The sequence below is a fragment of the Aspergillus welwitschiae genome (genome assembly GCF_003344945.1).
Source record: "Aspergillus welwitschiae strain CBS 139.54b unplaced genomic scaffold BDQ94scaffold_9, whole genome shotgun sequence".
NCBI classification, from domain to species: Eukaryota; Fungi; Ascomycota; class Eurotiomycetes; order Eurotiales; family Aspergillaceae; genus Aspergillus; species Aspergillus welwitschiae.
In genome coordinates this window covers 259397-273772 of record NW_020798703.1, presented here as the reverse complement: position 1 = coordinate 273772, position 14376 = coordinate 259397, and the positions used below count along the sequence as shown (strand labels likewise).

Here is a 14376-nt window from a genome sequence, read left to right as displayed (position 1 = left end):
GGCTGTCGGTTGTCAAGAAGCCCTTGGATAGCAAAGAAGTATTGCTTGCCATAGAGAAATGTAATCGTGCTACACACAGAAGGGGCCAAGTCCTTGGAGGAATTACATCGACTCTCCTTTCTTGGGTCAATATCAATACAATTTTACAGGGCGAATGCTCATATGAAAAGCAAAATCATGTCCAAAGTTGGAGAAAAAAAGACGCGGCTGAGTAGAAGTGATTTTTCGTTCCCTCCGCCAGACATAATTACGCTACATTTCGCATAGTTGTCACTCAGCCGGTCCTGGTAAATTTCCTAGACTCTGAATTCAACATCTCATCCATTTACAAGGCTTCTAGTAACATCCAATCACCGTCTATCGCATTAACCTGCCTACTGCAGCTTTTGGGACGCTTACAGACTCGCCTTTCCCCTTCCACTCAAAGCCTTCACAACCTCTGCGGCACCAACCTCTCCAGAACACAGGGCTCCCTCCATATATCCCCTCCACTCATTACTATACTCAGTTCCGACAAAATGTAAGTTACCCACAGGCTTGCCATAAACATCCGCGAACTGCGTCATATGGCCCAGTGCAGTAATCGGCGCCAGCGCCCCACGACTATACCTCTCGTGCTGCCAGACCTGGTCAAAGACCTCAATCGGCTTGTACACCTCATGGTCATTGTTGTCGCCAGCGTTGAACACCTTAGCCAGCTGCTTAATGACTACTGCTCGTCGCTCATGAGGAATGAGCTTGCTCCACTCCCTTCCCGCCTGGCCGTTTACGAAGCAGGTTAGAGAGTAATGCCGGACTTCGTCGACGGAGGTATCCCTAGCCAGGATTACCGGACCACTGTAGGAGGCGAAGTAGCCGTTGAGCCCACTATCCCGCCACCAGGGTCGGTCGTAGCAGACGATGGCTTTGTTGTAGTCGCCGAGCACGGTGGCGTTGGTGACTTCCTGCACGCGCGGCGGGAGTGGAGGCTGGATGTTGAGTTCTTTGTACATGGTGCTGGGGATGGAGAGAATGCATTTGCGTGCTGTGAAGGACTTGCCAGTCGTTGTTGTTACAATTGTGTGCGTGGATAGATCCTCGATAGTGGCGATGGGGGAAGAGAGGTGGATGTTGGAGGGACCGACGAGGGATGCGAGGGCGTTGGCTAGTGATTGGGAACCTGGATGATGTTAGTATTTGTCTAATCCGCTTTGTTATTTCCAGTATTGTTCGGGTAAATTGGGTCTATTACCATCTCTGAACCGAAGGTGCTGCCCGCCACTCGAGTCATCCGCTCGGATAGCCAAAAGGCCGTGGTTGCAGCGGCAGTAATCGATGAACCAAGCAGCGGAGTATTCGGACGATTCCAAACCATGCATAACTCGCGCCCAAAGATTGACCATCTTGATTGTCTTAGGCCCAGCTCCGAGATTACGAATGTATTGCTCGAGAGTGACATTGTCGTCCTCAACCCGGGGTGGGCTAGGCTTCAACGACTCGGCTTGGATATGATCACGAATCTTCGCCAGGTTATCCTTCTCCTCTGTTGTCCACTATTGCAATATCGAATAACAACACATTAGTTATCGATTGTTAAATTAGAGCATGACACCCCATGGCGATGAACAGAGGGTTTACTAACATCAGACGGTGTGACTCCAAAGGGAAACTCGAACCTCTCGTTCACATCTTCCTGCATAATCGCCCTTCCTTCCAGCCGCTGTTCTACCGTCTTCAGGCCAAACTTCTCGATGTATGCGCCCACACGCTTTTGCAGGTTGACATTGATCCAGGCACCACCCAAATCAGCGTACCCTCGACCAGAGGCAAGTGGAACACTCCAGATCTTACCGCCAATACGATCGCGTGCCTCGAGGACGACGACCGAAAGTCCTGCTTGTTGAGCTGTAATGGCGGCTTGAAGGCCGGAGAAACCGGCGCCTACGACAATGAGGTCAAACATGATGACGGTAGAGATGTATGGATAGGAGGGAATATTCTGGAGGAATTCAGCAGATACAATAATCGGCCTGGGAAATTAAGTGTTTTATTTGACATAGAATCTTGAACTGATCTGAAGGTGCTATAGCAGTGATCATTTGGAGACGATAGTACTATCTCTTGTCTCGGAACCACCATTCATCTCGGGTGTCTCGACCCGACCCGAGCCGAGGGGGTCCAGCTGGCCAACTTGTCACGCGTCACTGTGCATACATCCAAGACGCGACCTGTGAGAGGGGTGATCCCTGGTCTAGTAGGTGCACTAAGCTGCTCGTAAATTGTCTGGAGTCTTAAACATCTTCTATGCTACAACCAGTGGGGTCCTGTTGTGGTTATTTGGTAAACCTTTAATAGGGTGGGATCTTCTCGCCAGCCCTACGGCTGCGATAGACGTAGGATCCCCGGTCGCATATGAGTGCTCCGGGGTGATGATAGATAAGATAATATGGAGGCTTCCAGATCTATCACGTGCGACATTCTGTCTAGAGCGCTCGTAACTTCTTTGGTCCCTAAACAACTAGAACCCAACTTGGTGCCCTCCACGATCTTAAACTCAATTCAGCGGGGGGTGTCTTAACCGAAATAAGTAACGCTTTCCCCACGATTTCTGAGAAGTGCGGGGTTAAGCACAGCTCGGCAAGCAAGATCTCGAGTTGACGCCAGCTGGCGATAGCCCATAATTTTCTAGGCTTATCACTCAATCTTAGCACTTTCCGGATGTCTCGATCGCATGATCTATTTTATTTCTCGGGCTTGAGGCTCTTCTAAACGATGGCAGATATCCGGAATACCTCACGGAAATTTAAGCGGACGTCAAACGCGTAAGGCTCATCCTTTTCCCCCTTGCAAGTTACCCGGAATCATTTCAATCAGGCACTGCGCGTCCCTATCGCTAAGCCTGGAAACACAAAAAAACAGATGCATTGCGTGCCGTACGAGCAAAATCAAATGCACCGGTGAAGAGCCATGCGCCAACTGTCAGCGCAGGCGTGTCGAGTGTCGTTTTGTAGAAGGTGTGAACAAAGTCATTGTCACTGAGAGGTCCGTAGGTTATCTTATTCTACGACATGCGACATCTCAAACTGACAATGGGACTACGAGGATGGACAGATATCTGCGAGAGCTACAGGGTAGAGCTAGCAAGCGCCAAGGGCAGGATGCGGATATCCAGCCGGACAGACAGTCGATCAAGCGGACCTCAGCATCGGCCTTCGGGTCGGATGCAGATATTGATGGTGCGATGCCAAATGAGACCTCACAGGCAAATGCACCCTCAATTTTGCTTGGCTAACCCCTGCAAACTGAAAAGCTTCTCCGTCTGCAGAAAACCCGACACAACTGTATACGGCAAGGACGATATGGACAAGCCCATTTACGCTCCCATCGCGAGTGATAAAGAAGAATGATGGTACCAAGCGCAAATGGAGTACGTCTCTCATCCCCAATACTGATCCCTTCTTCAACATGATTAACACGATGAAACTATCAGCCTGGCTCGCTGCGACCTCAACGTGGTCATTCACAGAGCGGCTGAAACTCATGATTGCCGAGAAACTCCAGATTGTATCGCACTGCAGCGCGCCAGATTTATTTGACGGCGACCTGTACCCGATCCACTGGACTCCCATGTCGGTGAATGAGCACCCTGACGTCAGCAATCTTCCGTCAATGGACTATGCACTCTACCTGTTTAATACCGTCAAGTTTCATCTGGGCCATAACTTCCGTCTTCTCGATGAAGCCAACTTTGTGCATCATACCCAGCAGTTCTACCGTGGAGATGCGGCAAAGGAAGCAAGTAATAACCGGTTATGGTTCGTTCAGTTTCTACTAGTCCTTGCGTTTGGGAATGCATTCCTTTTGCCCATGGGCTATCGTTCAAGTGGCGACAACAAAGAGCCACCAGGGGCAAAGTTCTTTGTGCGGGCTGTGAGTCTAATGCCTGATCCGACAACGTTGTCCCGCAGCGGTTTCGTGGCCATTGAAGTGCTCGCGTTGACAGGGCTGTATCTGTATTGCATCGATCATCGATCGTCAGCATACTCTTATGTGAGTTTGTCTGCTCATACGGTATTGCTATTCACAATCGTCGTGCTAATCGCTCTCTCGGTCAGATTGGGCACGCCATTCGTATAGCACAAATGGACGGTATGCATACTCAACTCCCTGAAGATGAGCTCGGAGCGGAGACTGTCGCCCGGTCGCGGGATCTTTGGTGGACCCTTTACGTCCTGGACCGGCATATCTCATCATCAGTTGGTGCGTCCATGACTCTCCAGGATAGTGATATCACCACCCTCCTCGACCCACCTGGGACAACAACGCAGAGCAATGCCACGCTTGGCCTTTTAGTGAGACTGTCGCATCTGCTGTCTTATATCCTCTCTTGTATGAAATTCCCCATAAGGAGGCCATAATAGTATATAGATCCGACTGACCGCTGGCAGCTATATACAAATGCAGTCAAACCCAGCTGGGGACGTTCCTCGAAACCACCCGATCGATCTTACAAGTCCTTGCGAGCCAAGCCCAAGACATCGAGGGCATCATTGAAGTGAATTTCCAGAATTCAGTAGACGCCATGTCGAAAGGGACGAGGCATGTCACCCTGCTATATCACCAGGTTTGTATACATGTCCGCACATAACTACCAAAACTACTATATGCTGACGGCTTGCAAACTACAGTGTGTGATAGTAGCCACACGCCCCTTGCTGCTATCGGTTCTAAAAGAGCGACTGGACCGGCTGGGTCACGGACCGGAAGATTGGCAGAGCATTGTGGCCCCTACCGATGGTCTGATCCGGGCGGGTATCAAGTCAGCAATCAAAACGCTGCAGATACTCATGGATGAAGACAATCTTCTAGGTGCGTTTACACTCTCCATAGCGTTCGATAAAGTTCTTGGACAGTTAACCTCACACAATAAACTCAGACGTTTTCCTTCCCTTCGACATGGAATTTACCTACGGCGCAGCAATGCACATTGCCATGGCTGGTGCCGTCTTTCCCAACGTTACGGAGGGCGAAAATCAAAATTGCATGAACGACGCACACTTGATTCTTGACCAAATGATCCAGCGTGGAAACAAACTCGCCGCAGCGCGCAAGTCCGAACTTGTCCAGCTCGAAAAGCTCTTCCGGGAAGTAGCAGAGCGGATCGAGAGGCGGGGACTTGAGACACTTACTCTGCCCACTTCTTTGGCTGCGGTGCCACCGCAGTCTGAGCTAGGCTCGGATTATCTGATTGCGGGCCGTGTCGAGCGCTCCCAGGAGCCGGGAGATTTGGCAGCTTGTCCAGTACCATTAACTTCGGTGCCAGGGTCTCCGTCTGTCCTGGCTCAAGCTTCTAGCCTCGGCTTTCTGGACAGTATCGGGATTTCCTCGTACGAGTTTTTCTCGCTGGTAAATCAGATTGGGCAGACGGAGGGGTGTAGCGTTTTAGATCCAGGAGTGCCACAATGGGATGGATGAATGCAGGTGTTGATCACGATTGAAAGACATTTTAAATCCTTGGTTGGGTCGGCGTCTACGTATGTAATATATATCCCCGCATATGGTGACTTCCTATATATGTCTTCTGCCTTCCGGTGAGAATTGATTAGTGTTCTGACAACTGGTTCCACTCATATATTGAGCTTAGTATGTAGTATGTCTTTAAAGTGATTTCCGTAGTAGACCCAGTACCAGCCTAAGCGCCCAGCTCATTTTGTCCGCTGTAGTTGCAGGTACTTGAACAGAAGCGACAACCCCCGTACTATTATCCGATTGGAGCATTCCAGCGATGTATCCCTCGCGTTCGCGACTCCACCGATCGGATTCCCCATCCGGCTGGCCCGCAGCAACCGAAATAAACTAGATGCATTCCTAGTAACATCAACTTGCCCGCAATCGGGGTTTTCCTAAATCAGATATATTTCCCATCCTTCGATATTGTACAACCATGTGGCATTGTACTTTCTACCGTGGTGTCGGTTCTCTTGGGCCTCTGTATATATTGATCTCAAAATGTTTCTGAGACATCATATATGTGGATGCAGAACTTTGGGTGGGTCAAGCAGTCGCATCGGGTTTCAAACCCGAGACTCGACATCGGATTCTTGATAGTACCGACGAACCCGAGCCGAGACAACCACCACCCGAGGTAGTTGCATCGTTATTGGTCTTCTGTCCTCAAAGCTGAGGTATCTCGTTTAATCTGTACCCACACATCCGATGCAAGTTTACGAGAGGTTCCCGGGGAAGCGGGGAGGAAGAAGTGTCAGGTCACAAGGTATCATGAGGACTAATCTGACGTTCTGTTGGTCTCTGTATTTGAAACCTGGTGGGGTCTTTGCTAGCACGGGGTTGGTGGTTTTAGCTAAATCTCGCCTGTTCGCTCTCGGAAAGCTTGAGACTCGAGTCTAGATTATGGTAGAGAGATAGGAACTGTTCGCGGTCTTGTGATTGTGACTGTTGGGTGATAATTGACTACGGATTTTCGTGGTGAGTTTTATCACGTAATACTTCGCTATATTTGATCAGATGTATAGACGGGGGTGGTTAAGAAACAATGCTGTTGAGTGAGGGGATGCTTTCCTTTCTTAACTTGATCAAGCCTTCATTTAATTGGTTTTATCATTTTGTATGAAGACTAGACGAGAGATATTTTCGATGCAGTAACATCAAAGGTAGGGTGGCTTATGCCAATAATTAGGGTCCTGCTATACTGACATTGAAGCTCTCGAGCCATAGGATTCGTATAGACATCAGGAGACACTATGACAAAGCTAAGAGAAGTATAGCTTTGTTCACTCGCTGTATATGTCCCCATTTGCTGTCAATCTGGCATATTAGCAACCACCCTGAAGCCAAAATTGACCGACTTTTCAAGCTCATTGGCCTTGGTGAACATTGTTTGTCTGATGTCTCTCAATTACTACAGATACTAGGCATCTCATTGAAAGTATTTTGATATTCATATTTGCCAATCATTGCGTTGAAACCTACTGGAAATGGCTTATTTACTCTGAAAGCTGATGATCCAGAGCGTACAATGGCAGGTGCAAGCTTTTCAGGGTACATCTACTGCTATAGTCATCCGTCATGGGGCTCCAGGTGCCCTGGAAGAAGAGTATCTTAAGTAAAACAGAATGGTTGTTATGCATTCGAGTGATAATAGCGAATCTTAGATGTATCCGAGGAGAAATATTGTTGGTTGTTGAGACTTAGTGTGTCTGATCTGATTTGGGGATGTGCCTATTATGGAGTGTGTTACGTCCGCATAATGCGTTAGGACTCGGATCGAGTGCATATACGGATCACTATAGGGTAGTAGGAAACAACGTCGTTATTGTGGACGATGCTTTCAGTGTTCGCGATTGCAAATGCTAGGACCGTCTACGCTCATCGATAGCCCTCGCGTCGGGAGAACAACGCGGTATCTCGGTCCGCTACCGATTGCGCGTGAACCGCTGGCCCTATCTTTCCGTGGTCTTTCTTGTGGATGTCAGTCCGCCTACCACTAGATGGCTATCAATACCAATTGGCGGCAACTGCGGCAAGCCCATTGATTTCCCTCCTGCATCGGCTTCGTGCGGCCCTATCCCCATGTGGAGCGCTCTTCCAGTCATAGATCATGAGAACTGAAGACGTAGGGGGGACTTCGAAGGTGATAGGCAAGGCATCTGCAACGCCTGCCTTCCACCTATTGTCAGCATCTGTGGCTTCCAGTCATCCTTTCCTTCATTTGGAAAATCTATCCTGTACAGAAATCCATTCGTCCAAGCCAGCCCAGTGAATGAGTCTAGATCCGAATCGATCTGTGCGGAATAATCAGCTGGACTCCGGTTTGCAATTCCGATTGATCAGCCGGCATTATCGGGATGTAAGACGTGCAGGTCTTAGAATAATAGTATCATGATTTCCTCCCAACACCACCATCGGATGCCGGCAATAGCATGCAGAAGCATAGTTCATTGGCCATCTGAAGATCCTATCTCCTATCTGGTGCTAGAGCACATGCATGTTATACGTCCCATGACAGCTCGGGTCCTAAGCCCTCCGGTCAAGCATACCCCGGACTTGACATATCAAAATTTGCTTTTGATCTATAAGTATTCAGATGAGATCCCAGATAGAGACAGTTCTGTAGCCCAACGCGATCAATCGCATCCAAAAAGCATTTCCATTCATCTTCCGAATATTTCTATACACTTGGAATAACATCTATCCACAACCAACACAATGGCCCCAGCAGCCCTCGTCTCAACCTACACCCCACCCCCGGTTTCCGGACCCAAAACCAAGAAGGCCACCCGCCCCACCAAGAAGCTCCCCAAATCCCTCATCGAGGGCGCTAAGGTTGCCCAGAAGCGCAAATTTGACCCAAGCGAGCACCTTGTCTACCAGCCCCCGGAGAAGATCCATAAAATGGCCGACTTTGGCCTCGACAGAGCAGGCATCTCTCCCAACGCTATCTCCGAGCCTTTCCGCCTGTTCACGGCCGAGGCGATTAACCAAATGCGCGCTGAGATCTTCAGCGAGCCCGTGCTAAAAGATTGTCAATATACAAGCGATTTCTGCCCAACCATGGTCAGGGGTATGGGACACAAGTATGCCAGCACGTTTTCCATTAACATAGCTTCCTCTTGAGCACAGTGGAAGACTGACAGTCCTTATAGACGAGCCCCATTCACCTACGACGTATGGAAATCTCCAGAGGTTCTATCTAAAATCTCCGATATCGCCGGCATAGACCTGATCCCAGCCTTCGACTACGAAATCGCAAATATCAACGTCGCCATCAAGGATGACGAACCGCCTGCATCCCAAGCCAGCAACTCATCCACCAAGCCCCCCGTAGATGACGATGCCCCGGCTTTCGCCTGGCACTACGACTCCTTCCCCTTTGTCTGTGTCACGATGCTCTCCGACTGTACTTCCATGGTCGGCGGTGAAACCGCCATCAAGCTTCCCAACGGCACCATCAAGAAGGTTCGTGGACCTGCGCAGGGATACGCGGTCGTCATGCAGGGACGGTATTTGGAGCACCAGGCGTTGAAGGCTGTTGGTGGCCGGGAGAGAATCACAATGGTGACGCCGTTCCGGCCTAAGGATGCAGAGGTGCGCGATGAGATTTTGCTCACTGGCACTCGGGGAATCAGTAATCTGGAGGAGATGTATCCCCAGTACTTCGAGTACCGCATGGAGGTTCTGGAGGAGAGGGTTCGGGCACAGCGCAAGAGAGAAAGGGAGAGGGGTCTTACTGGACGGCCCTTCAATGTCGAGGAAACGAGGAGGTGGGTGGCGGAGCAGAGGGACTTTTTGGATAGTATTCTCAACGGGATGGTTGTTGTCGAGTAGGAGGTCCGTAAGAGGCTCTTTCTCCATAAAGTTCGAGCGGAGAGTATGATCACTGGGTTAGAAGTTATGGAGGAAGATTCATCTATCGTGCTCTGTTTGGATATATGAATTCTATGACAATATGATGTTCTTTCTTTTTTTAAAAAAAAGCTAATCTACCCGCCCCCTTTCTGATTGTAGCGCCTCGGGGTCTCAGAATTGACCCTTGATCCTCACGCCTTCAGCAAATCCTCCAACACCTCGGTGGGCGTCCGTCTCGGTGGAGCAATGTCCAAAACCTCCTTGCTAGTCGTCGAAGCATTGCACTTCCCTTCCCACATGGTCAACGGTGCATACTTGATTGACTTTATAACAGTCATAGATTCACCCGATCCTTCATATTGACTGCCCAGCATCGCATCCAAAAAGCTCAGATCTTGGTATTTCACATCCTTCACCTTCGTAGCAATATGTTGCTCCACTAAGCCGACAAGCTGTTCGCCAGTGATATCTTCCGGTCCATTCAAGACATACTTTGCCCCGCTGTGGGGGCTAGGATTATCCAAGGCCAGGAGATGAGCAGCGAACACGCCGACTTCATCCGGGTGGATAGGCGCAACAGGGGCATCTTTGGATGCCATCAGCTTCAGCGGACCCAGTTCGCCAGTCCGCTTAAACTGCTTGATGTACTCAGCACAGAGGGCCATGTAGAAGTTTAGAAACACGTTTGGCTGAAGGGAAGTCCATTTCAAAGCGCTGAACTCTGCCGAACCAAGCATCGCCTCAATGGCCCAGTGGGTGCGCGGGTAGTAGGCAGCATAATCCGGACGAACATTCGGTGCGGTGGTGGAAATGCGCACAACGTATTCGACACCGGCTCCAAGGGCGGCGACGTGAAAGGCAGACTCCTCGGCAAACTGATTTGGCGCATTGTGAGATGCGATGAAGGCTCGGACGACTTCATGTTCCCTGAGCCAGTCGGAGGTAATATCGGTCCAGTTCTTTTCGATGATTTCGACGCCAGGGATTTTTGCAAGCTGTTGGGCCGAAGGGCTGGTGAGAGATCTTGTCAGGGCAAGTACGCGATGGTTCTTGAAATTCTCATTGGCTTTCAGAAGGGTTGGGAGAGTTTCTGTTACGGCTCGGCCGGTGTTGCCCGTTGCGCCGACGATGAGGATGGTTGGAGCCATGATGGTAGTCAAGTGAGAGTTGTGTGAATTGATGAAATTGTTGATAAAATACATACGAGTTCCATCTTCGGGGTCTTTATACTCAGAAGGAATTGCACAATAGGTAATTGTTTGCAATGAAGATTAGAAATTGCGAAGTTCATTTGTGAGCATCCCTTGGCGATCATCTTTGGATCGGGTGGAGGCGCCGAAGGTGGGAGGGCCGAGTTTTCGGCGCTCCCACCCTGTGTGTTTCATTTGGGTCGAAGCAGTTACTTCCGACACAGTTTATCTTGTAGCACAATTATCAGTCTCACCGCTTGCATATTTCGTCACAAAAATTGATTCTCGAGTTGCTGATCGATGAATCCCTCAAGAAGGGCTGATGTCGAGGGTATTGTAGCCAGAGCATCAGGCTGGAGGAGGCGTACTAAATTCATTGCTATGACCATGATGCTTCCTATAGTTTGCTCAAGTGGTTGACAGTGTATCTTCTCTACTAATACACAATAATGCCTACTAGCAGCCGAAAGCGGCTTGGACTGTCGCTTCTCCGAAAATAGATAGACCTCTCAGTCCTCAGGCTGCATCGACATTAATAATTCGGCTCGATTATAAATCTAAGCCGGTGGAGATGGTGTCATGGAGCTACCAACCTAGTAGGAGAGAATAAATGAACGAGCCACAGCCTAGAAGATACACAAGCAATTATTGAATATTCGGTTGCTGAACATATGCTGTCTCGTCGCACCTGCTCATGACAAAATGACACTGAAGTATCTCATCACTGGCGCCACTGGCGGCCTAGGCCAGCAGGTCTTGAACTACTTCGTTGAGAATGTTGCTTCCTGTGAATTTGCCGCTGCGTCATCCAACGCCAACAACAAGAAGCTATTTGAAGATCGACGAATTGCCTTCCGTCATGTTAACTATGATGACCTTGAATCGCTGGAGACCGGATTTCGTGACGTCGAGAACTTGCTCTTTATCAGTACAAGTAGTGCGACCAGAAGCGAGCAGCATGCCAGGGTCATAATGGCCGCTAAGACAGCTGGAGTAAAGCATGTATGCAGCGCAATTCTATAACTGGCAATATCAGACTCTAATGAACCCTAGGTGTGGTATACCTCACTTGCCTTTGGTGGGTTCACGGACGACTCCAAGGCTCCAGTACAGCAGGACCATCTTCTTACTGAAAGACTGCTTAAAGAGTACGTTGCATTTTCTACCTCTACATGAATATTCCGACAGGCTCAACCAATGCTAACTACATCAGGTCTGGTCTGACATTTACCTCTATCCGAGAAGGTATATACGCGGAATGCTTCACCGTTTTTCTTGACTGGTACCCCGACAGAACGACAGTCACACTTCCAGCAGATGGAGAGGTTGCATATGCTCAACGTGCAGAGCTAGGCGAAGCAACCGCGCGCATCATGATACGAGGTGGGTATGAGAATCAGATTGTTCTGTTCACTCCGGAGGAAACAATCACTGCCAAAGAAATAGTAGACATCATAAACGAGACTACTGGTCGGCAGGTCAAGCTTAACGTGATCCCACGGGAGAAGTACCTGCAATTAAGCGGTGCAGATAACCCGCGTGGCAAGCCGAAGGAGCACTTTCAGATGATTGCAACAATGTGGGACGAGATTTCAGCGGGCTCCCTACTCACAACGGATCCGTTGATGCGCGAGATTCTCGGAAGAAAGCCTACCACACCTCAGGATGCTGTAAAGAAACTGTTGAAAGAAAACAGGGATTATGTGTTCGTCTATTAGAAGGGTATGCAGGATGAATTGGTGGAAGCCGCCAACTTTCTGATTTATTCTTTTTGAATAGTGATAATTAGCATATAGCTTTGTGTATCCATTGGCGACCCCCTGTCAACAGTAGAAACATGATGGAGGCGAATTGCAATGCCCTCTACCTCTGGGTTAGAGAAGAGGGTTATTAAAAGATAAACCAATTAGTAAACGCTGCCTGAATAAGTACACACTCTGAAACGATTGCTAGAAGCCATCATTCGTTGAAATCACAGACGTAGTCTGCACGCCAGTTAGGGATTCAGCTGGAAACTTTCTGTGGGTCTTGGGGGGAAGAGGCCAGGGATCAACAAGCTGGGTCTAACCTGTTTGGTTAACACTCTGACTAATCGACAATCGGGGCAGGACCCGAGTCCATCCATCCAGCAGAAATGACCCTTCCATATGTACAGTCCCTTTACTCCCTAAAACCGCAGAATAAAGTCGCAACATGCCTCCTAAGACATACTGGTGCCAAGCGCCCGGCTGCAAGGCAAGCTATCAACGCAAAGAGCATCTCCGTCGCCATGAGGCGCAACATACTCAACACCAGCTTCGTCAATGTACTGCTTGTACCCAGAAATTTAGGCGGAGGTATAACTGGACTCTTGCCTTTCCTATATATATATGAAGCAACGTTGCTAATCCTGGTATTCTAGTGATACGTTACGGCGCCATATGCAGAATGTACATGGAGTCAACGATATGTCCGACATCAAACATGCGTGTACCCACTGTCGAAAACAAAAGTCTCGATGCCAAGGAGGACCGCCATGTAACAAGTGCTTGCGCCGCGGAATCCACTGTTCCCTGGAGCGGCGGGCGGAACCGCATCCGGCTGAGCCCCCAGACCCTCCGAGGATGCTTCAACCCCCTCCCGCCCAACCTGAGGCAGATGATTCCGACCAGGAAAGCCATTATATAGGCATCTATTTCAACGTATTCCACCCCCGTTGGCCTTTCGTCCATCAAGGGTCATTCGGCAACCATGAGGCTCCATTGCTTGTCAAGTCAATGCTTGTTCTTGGTCTGTGGATGAGTAAACAGAGAAAAGCCCAATCAAAAGCCATTGACCTGCATAATGTCTTGGGCTTGGCCATACGTCAACAGACTGTACGTAGGCAGATCTCCCCTGTCTCTAGCTCTGTTCGCTAATGAGGAGACTGCAGGACGCATGGGATGCCTCTATAGCAGATGCAACTAGTACCTGCAAATGGCCTATCTCGACATATCAGGCTATATTGCTCCACATAATATTTGCGGGTCTATATAGGGGCGGTGGGGAACTCGACATTGATCTGAAGCCTTCTCTTGCCCCAGCAGATGCCGATCTCCTAGAAAGGCTTGTCATAAGCTGCAAGAAGCTAGGAATGTTCTACTACCCAAACATACTGGAGCATTATTCCAACAGTATATTGCCTGGGTTTTCATGGGTGAGTATTGAGGACGTTAAGAGATTCAATCTGGCTTTATTTAAAGTCTGCAGGGCTTTCGGGATCTTAGACAAAGAGGAGGGTATAATTATGCCGGGAACCACAATTGGGAGGCTCCGTGCATGCGACCTACAATTCCCGCCACCAAAGAATTCTCCATTATGGAATGCTGTAACCAAAGATGAGTGGGAATCTGCTGCTACAGCGGATATGGACCGCCATAGCATATATGATCCTCTGCCACAGGAATGGATCTCAAACTCCGCAGACATTGTGGAACTTGTTGTCACTGGATTTCCCCTGGATTAGATTGGTGTCCGGGTAACAAATTTCGGACTTCCCGCTATGAATTATGAAGGTAATAGAGTATATAGTAATCAATGTTGCTGAAATCATATATCTCAGAACGTTGTTTACGAAGACTGTATCCTAGAATTGTAGCCAGGAAAATGCATCGGTCGCAAGTATCCATGCCCCTCCGTTACTAGATTAGGTTTTGAATCATCTATTCCGGAAACTAGAATGAGATAGATACTATTCAACTGGTTCGTAGTATTTTATTTAAGATGGAATGCGATTGATAGTGGCTCAACTGTACACGGTCTCGACCAGGCCAAAAGTACTTCAGCCACAGACCTCTACAGTTATCCTCAATGTCCTAGAAGA

The 14376-nt window shown here is 49.0% G+C and overlaps 6 protein-coding genes across 6 annotated transcripts; 4 read left to right on the top strand and 2 right to left on the bottom strand.

Annotated features, from left to right (window-relative positions):
* Positions 1 to 395: 395 nt before the first annotated feature.
* On the bottom strand, positions 396 to 1942 carry BDQ94DRAFT_158255 (flavin monoamine oxidase family protein; the record flags this gene model as incomplete). The annotated part of the gene is made up of 3 exons (XM_026768923.1): positions 396 to 1159; positions 1232 to 1532; positions 1622 to 1942. 3 exons carry the CDS (start codon positions 1940 to 1942, stop codon positions 396 to 398), a joined length of 1386 nt encoding a protein of 461 aa, XP_026628451.1.
* Positions 1943 to 2751: 809 nt separating this feature from the next.
* BDQ94DRAFT_186257 (uncharacterized protein) lies at positions 2752 to 5454 on the top strand (the record flags this gene model as incomplete). Its single annotated transcript, XM_026775105.1, has 8 exons — positions 2752 to 2801; positions 2899 to 3021; positions 3091 to 3215; positions 3290 to 4029; positions 4095 to 4331; positions 4454 to 4603; positions 4668 to 4848; positions 4916 to 5454. 8 exons carry the CDS (start codon positions 2752 to 2754, stop codon positions 5452 to 5454), a joined length of 2145 nt encoding a protein of 714 aa, XP_026628450.1.
* A 2751-nt stretch (positions 5455 to 8205) lies between these two features.
* Positions 8206 to 9324, top strand: BDQ94DRAFT_168447 (uncharacterized protein; the record flags this gene model as incomplete). Its single annotated transcript, XM_026771066.1, has 2 exons — positions 8206 to 8573; positions 8643 to 9324. 2 exons carry the CDS (start codon positions 8206 to 8208, stop codon positions 9322 to 9324), a joined length of 1050 nt encoding a protein of 349 aa, XP_026628449.1.
* A 212-nt stretch (positions 9325 to 9536) lies between these two features.
* Positions 9537 to 10493, bottom strand: BDQ94DRAFT_168446 (NmrA-like family protein; the record flags this gene model as incomplete). The annotated part of the gene is made up of 1 exon (XM_026771065.1): positions 9537 to 10493. One exon carries the CDS (start codon positions 10491 to 10493, stop codon positions 9537 to 9539), a length of 957 nt encoding a protein of 318 aa, XP_026628448.1.
* Positions 10494 to 11237: 744 nt separating this feature from the next.
* BDQ94DRAFT_168445 (SDR family oxidoreductase) lies at positions 11238 to 12253 on the top strand (the record flags this gene model as incomplete). Its single annotated transcript, XM_026771064.1, has 3 exons — positions 11238 to 11537; positions 11589 to 11683; positions 11749 to 12253. 3 exons carry the CDS (start codon positions 11238 to 11240, stop codon positions 12251 to 12253), a joined length of 900 nt encoding a protein of 299 aa, XP_026628447.1.
* A 444-nt stretch (positions 12254 to 12697) lies between these two features.
* On the top strand, positions 12698 to 14075 carry BDQ94DRAFT_128078 (Zn(II)2Cys6 transcription factor). The gene is made up of 3 exons (XM_026763900.1): positions 12698 to 12871; positions 12937 to 13390; positions 13447 to 14075. Exons 1-3 carry the CDS (start codon positions 12729 to 12731, stop codon positions 14017 to 14019), a joined length of 1170 nt encoding a protein of 389 aa, XP_026628446.1. The 5' UTR covers positions 12698 to 12728; the 3' UTR covers positions 14020 to 14075.
* The last annotated feature ends 301 nt before the right edge of the window (positions 14076 to 14376 follow it).

Bases quoted from the DNA above. Each gene is read 5' to 3' on its own strand.
- BDQ94DRAFT_128078 (XM_026763900.1), top strand. From the start codon at position 12,729: ATGCCTCCTAAGACATACTGGTGCCAAGCGCCCGGCTGCAAGGCAAGC. The intron at 12,872-12,936 runs GTATAACTGGAC...CTGGTATTCTAG, and splicing joins ACCCAGAAATTTAGGCGGAG to TGATACGTTACGGCGCCATA. The intron at 13,391-13,446 runs GTACGTAGGCAG...AGGAGACTGCAG, and splicing joins TGGCCATACGTCAACAGACT to GACGCATGGGATGCCTCTAT.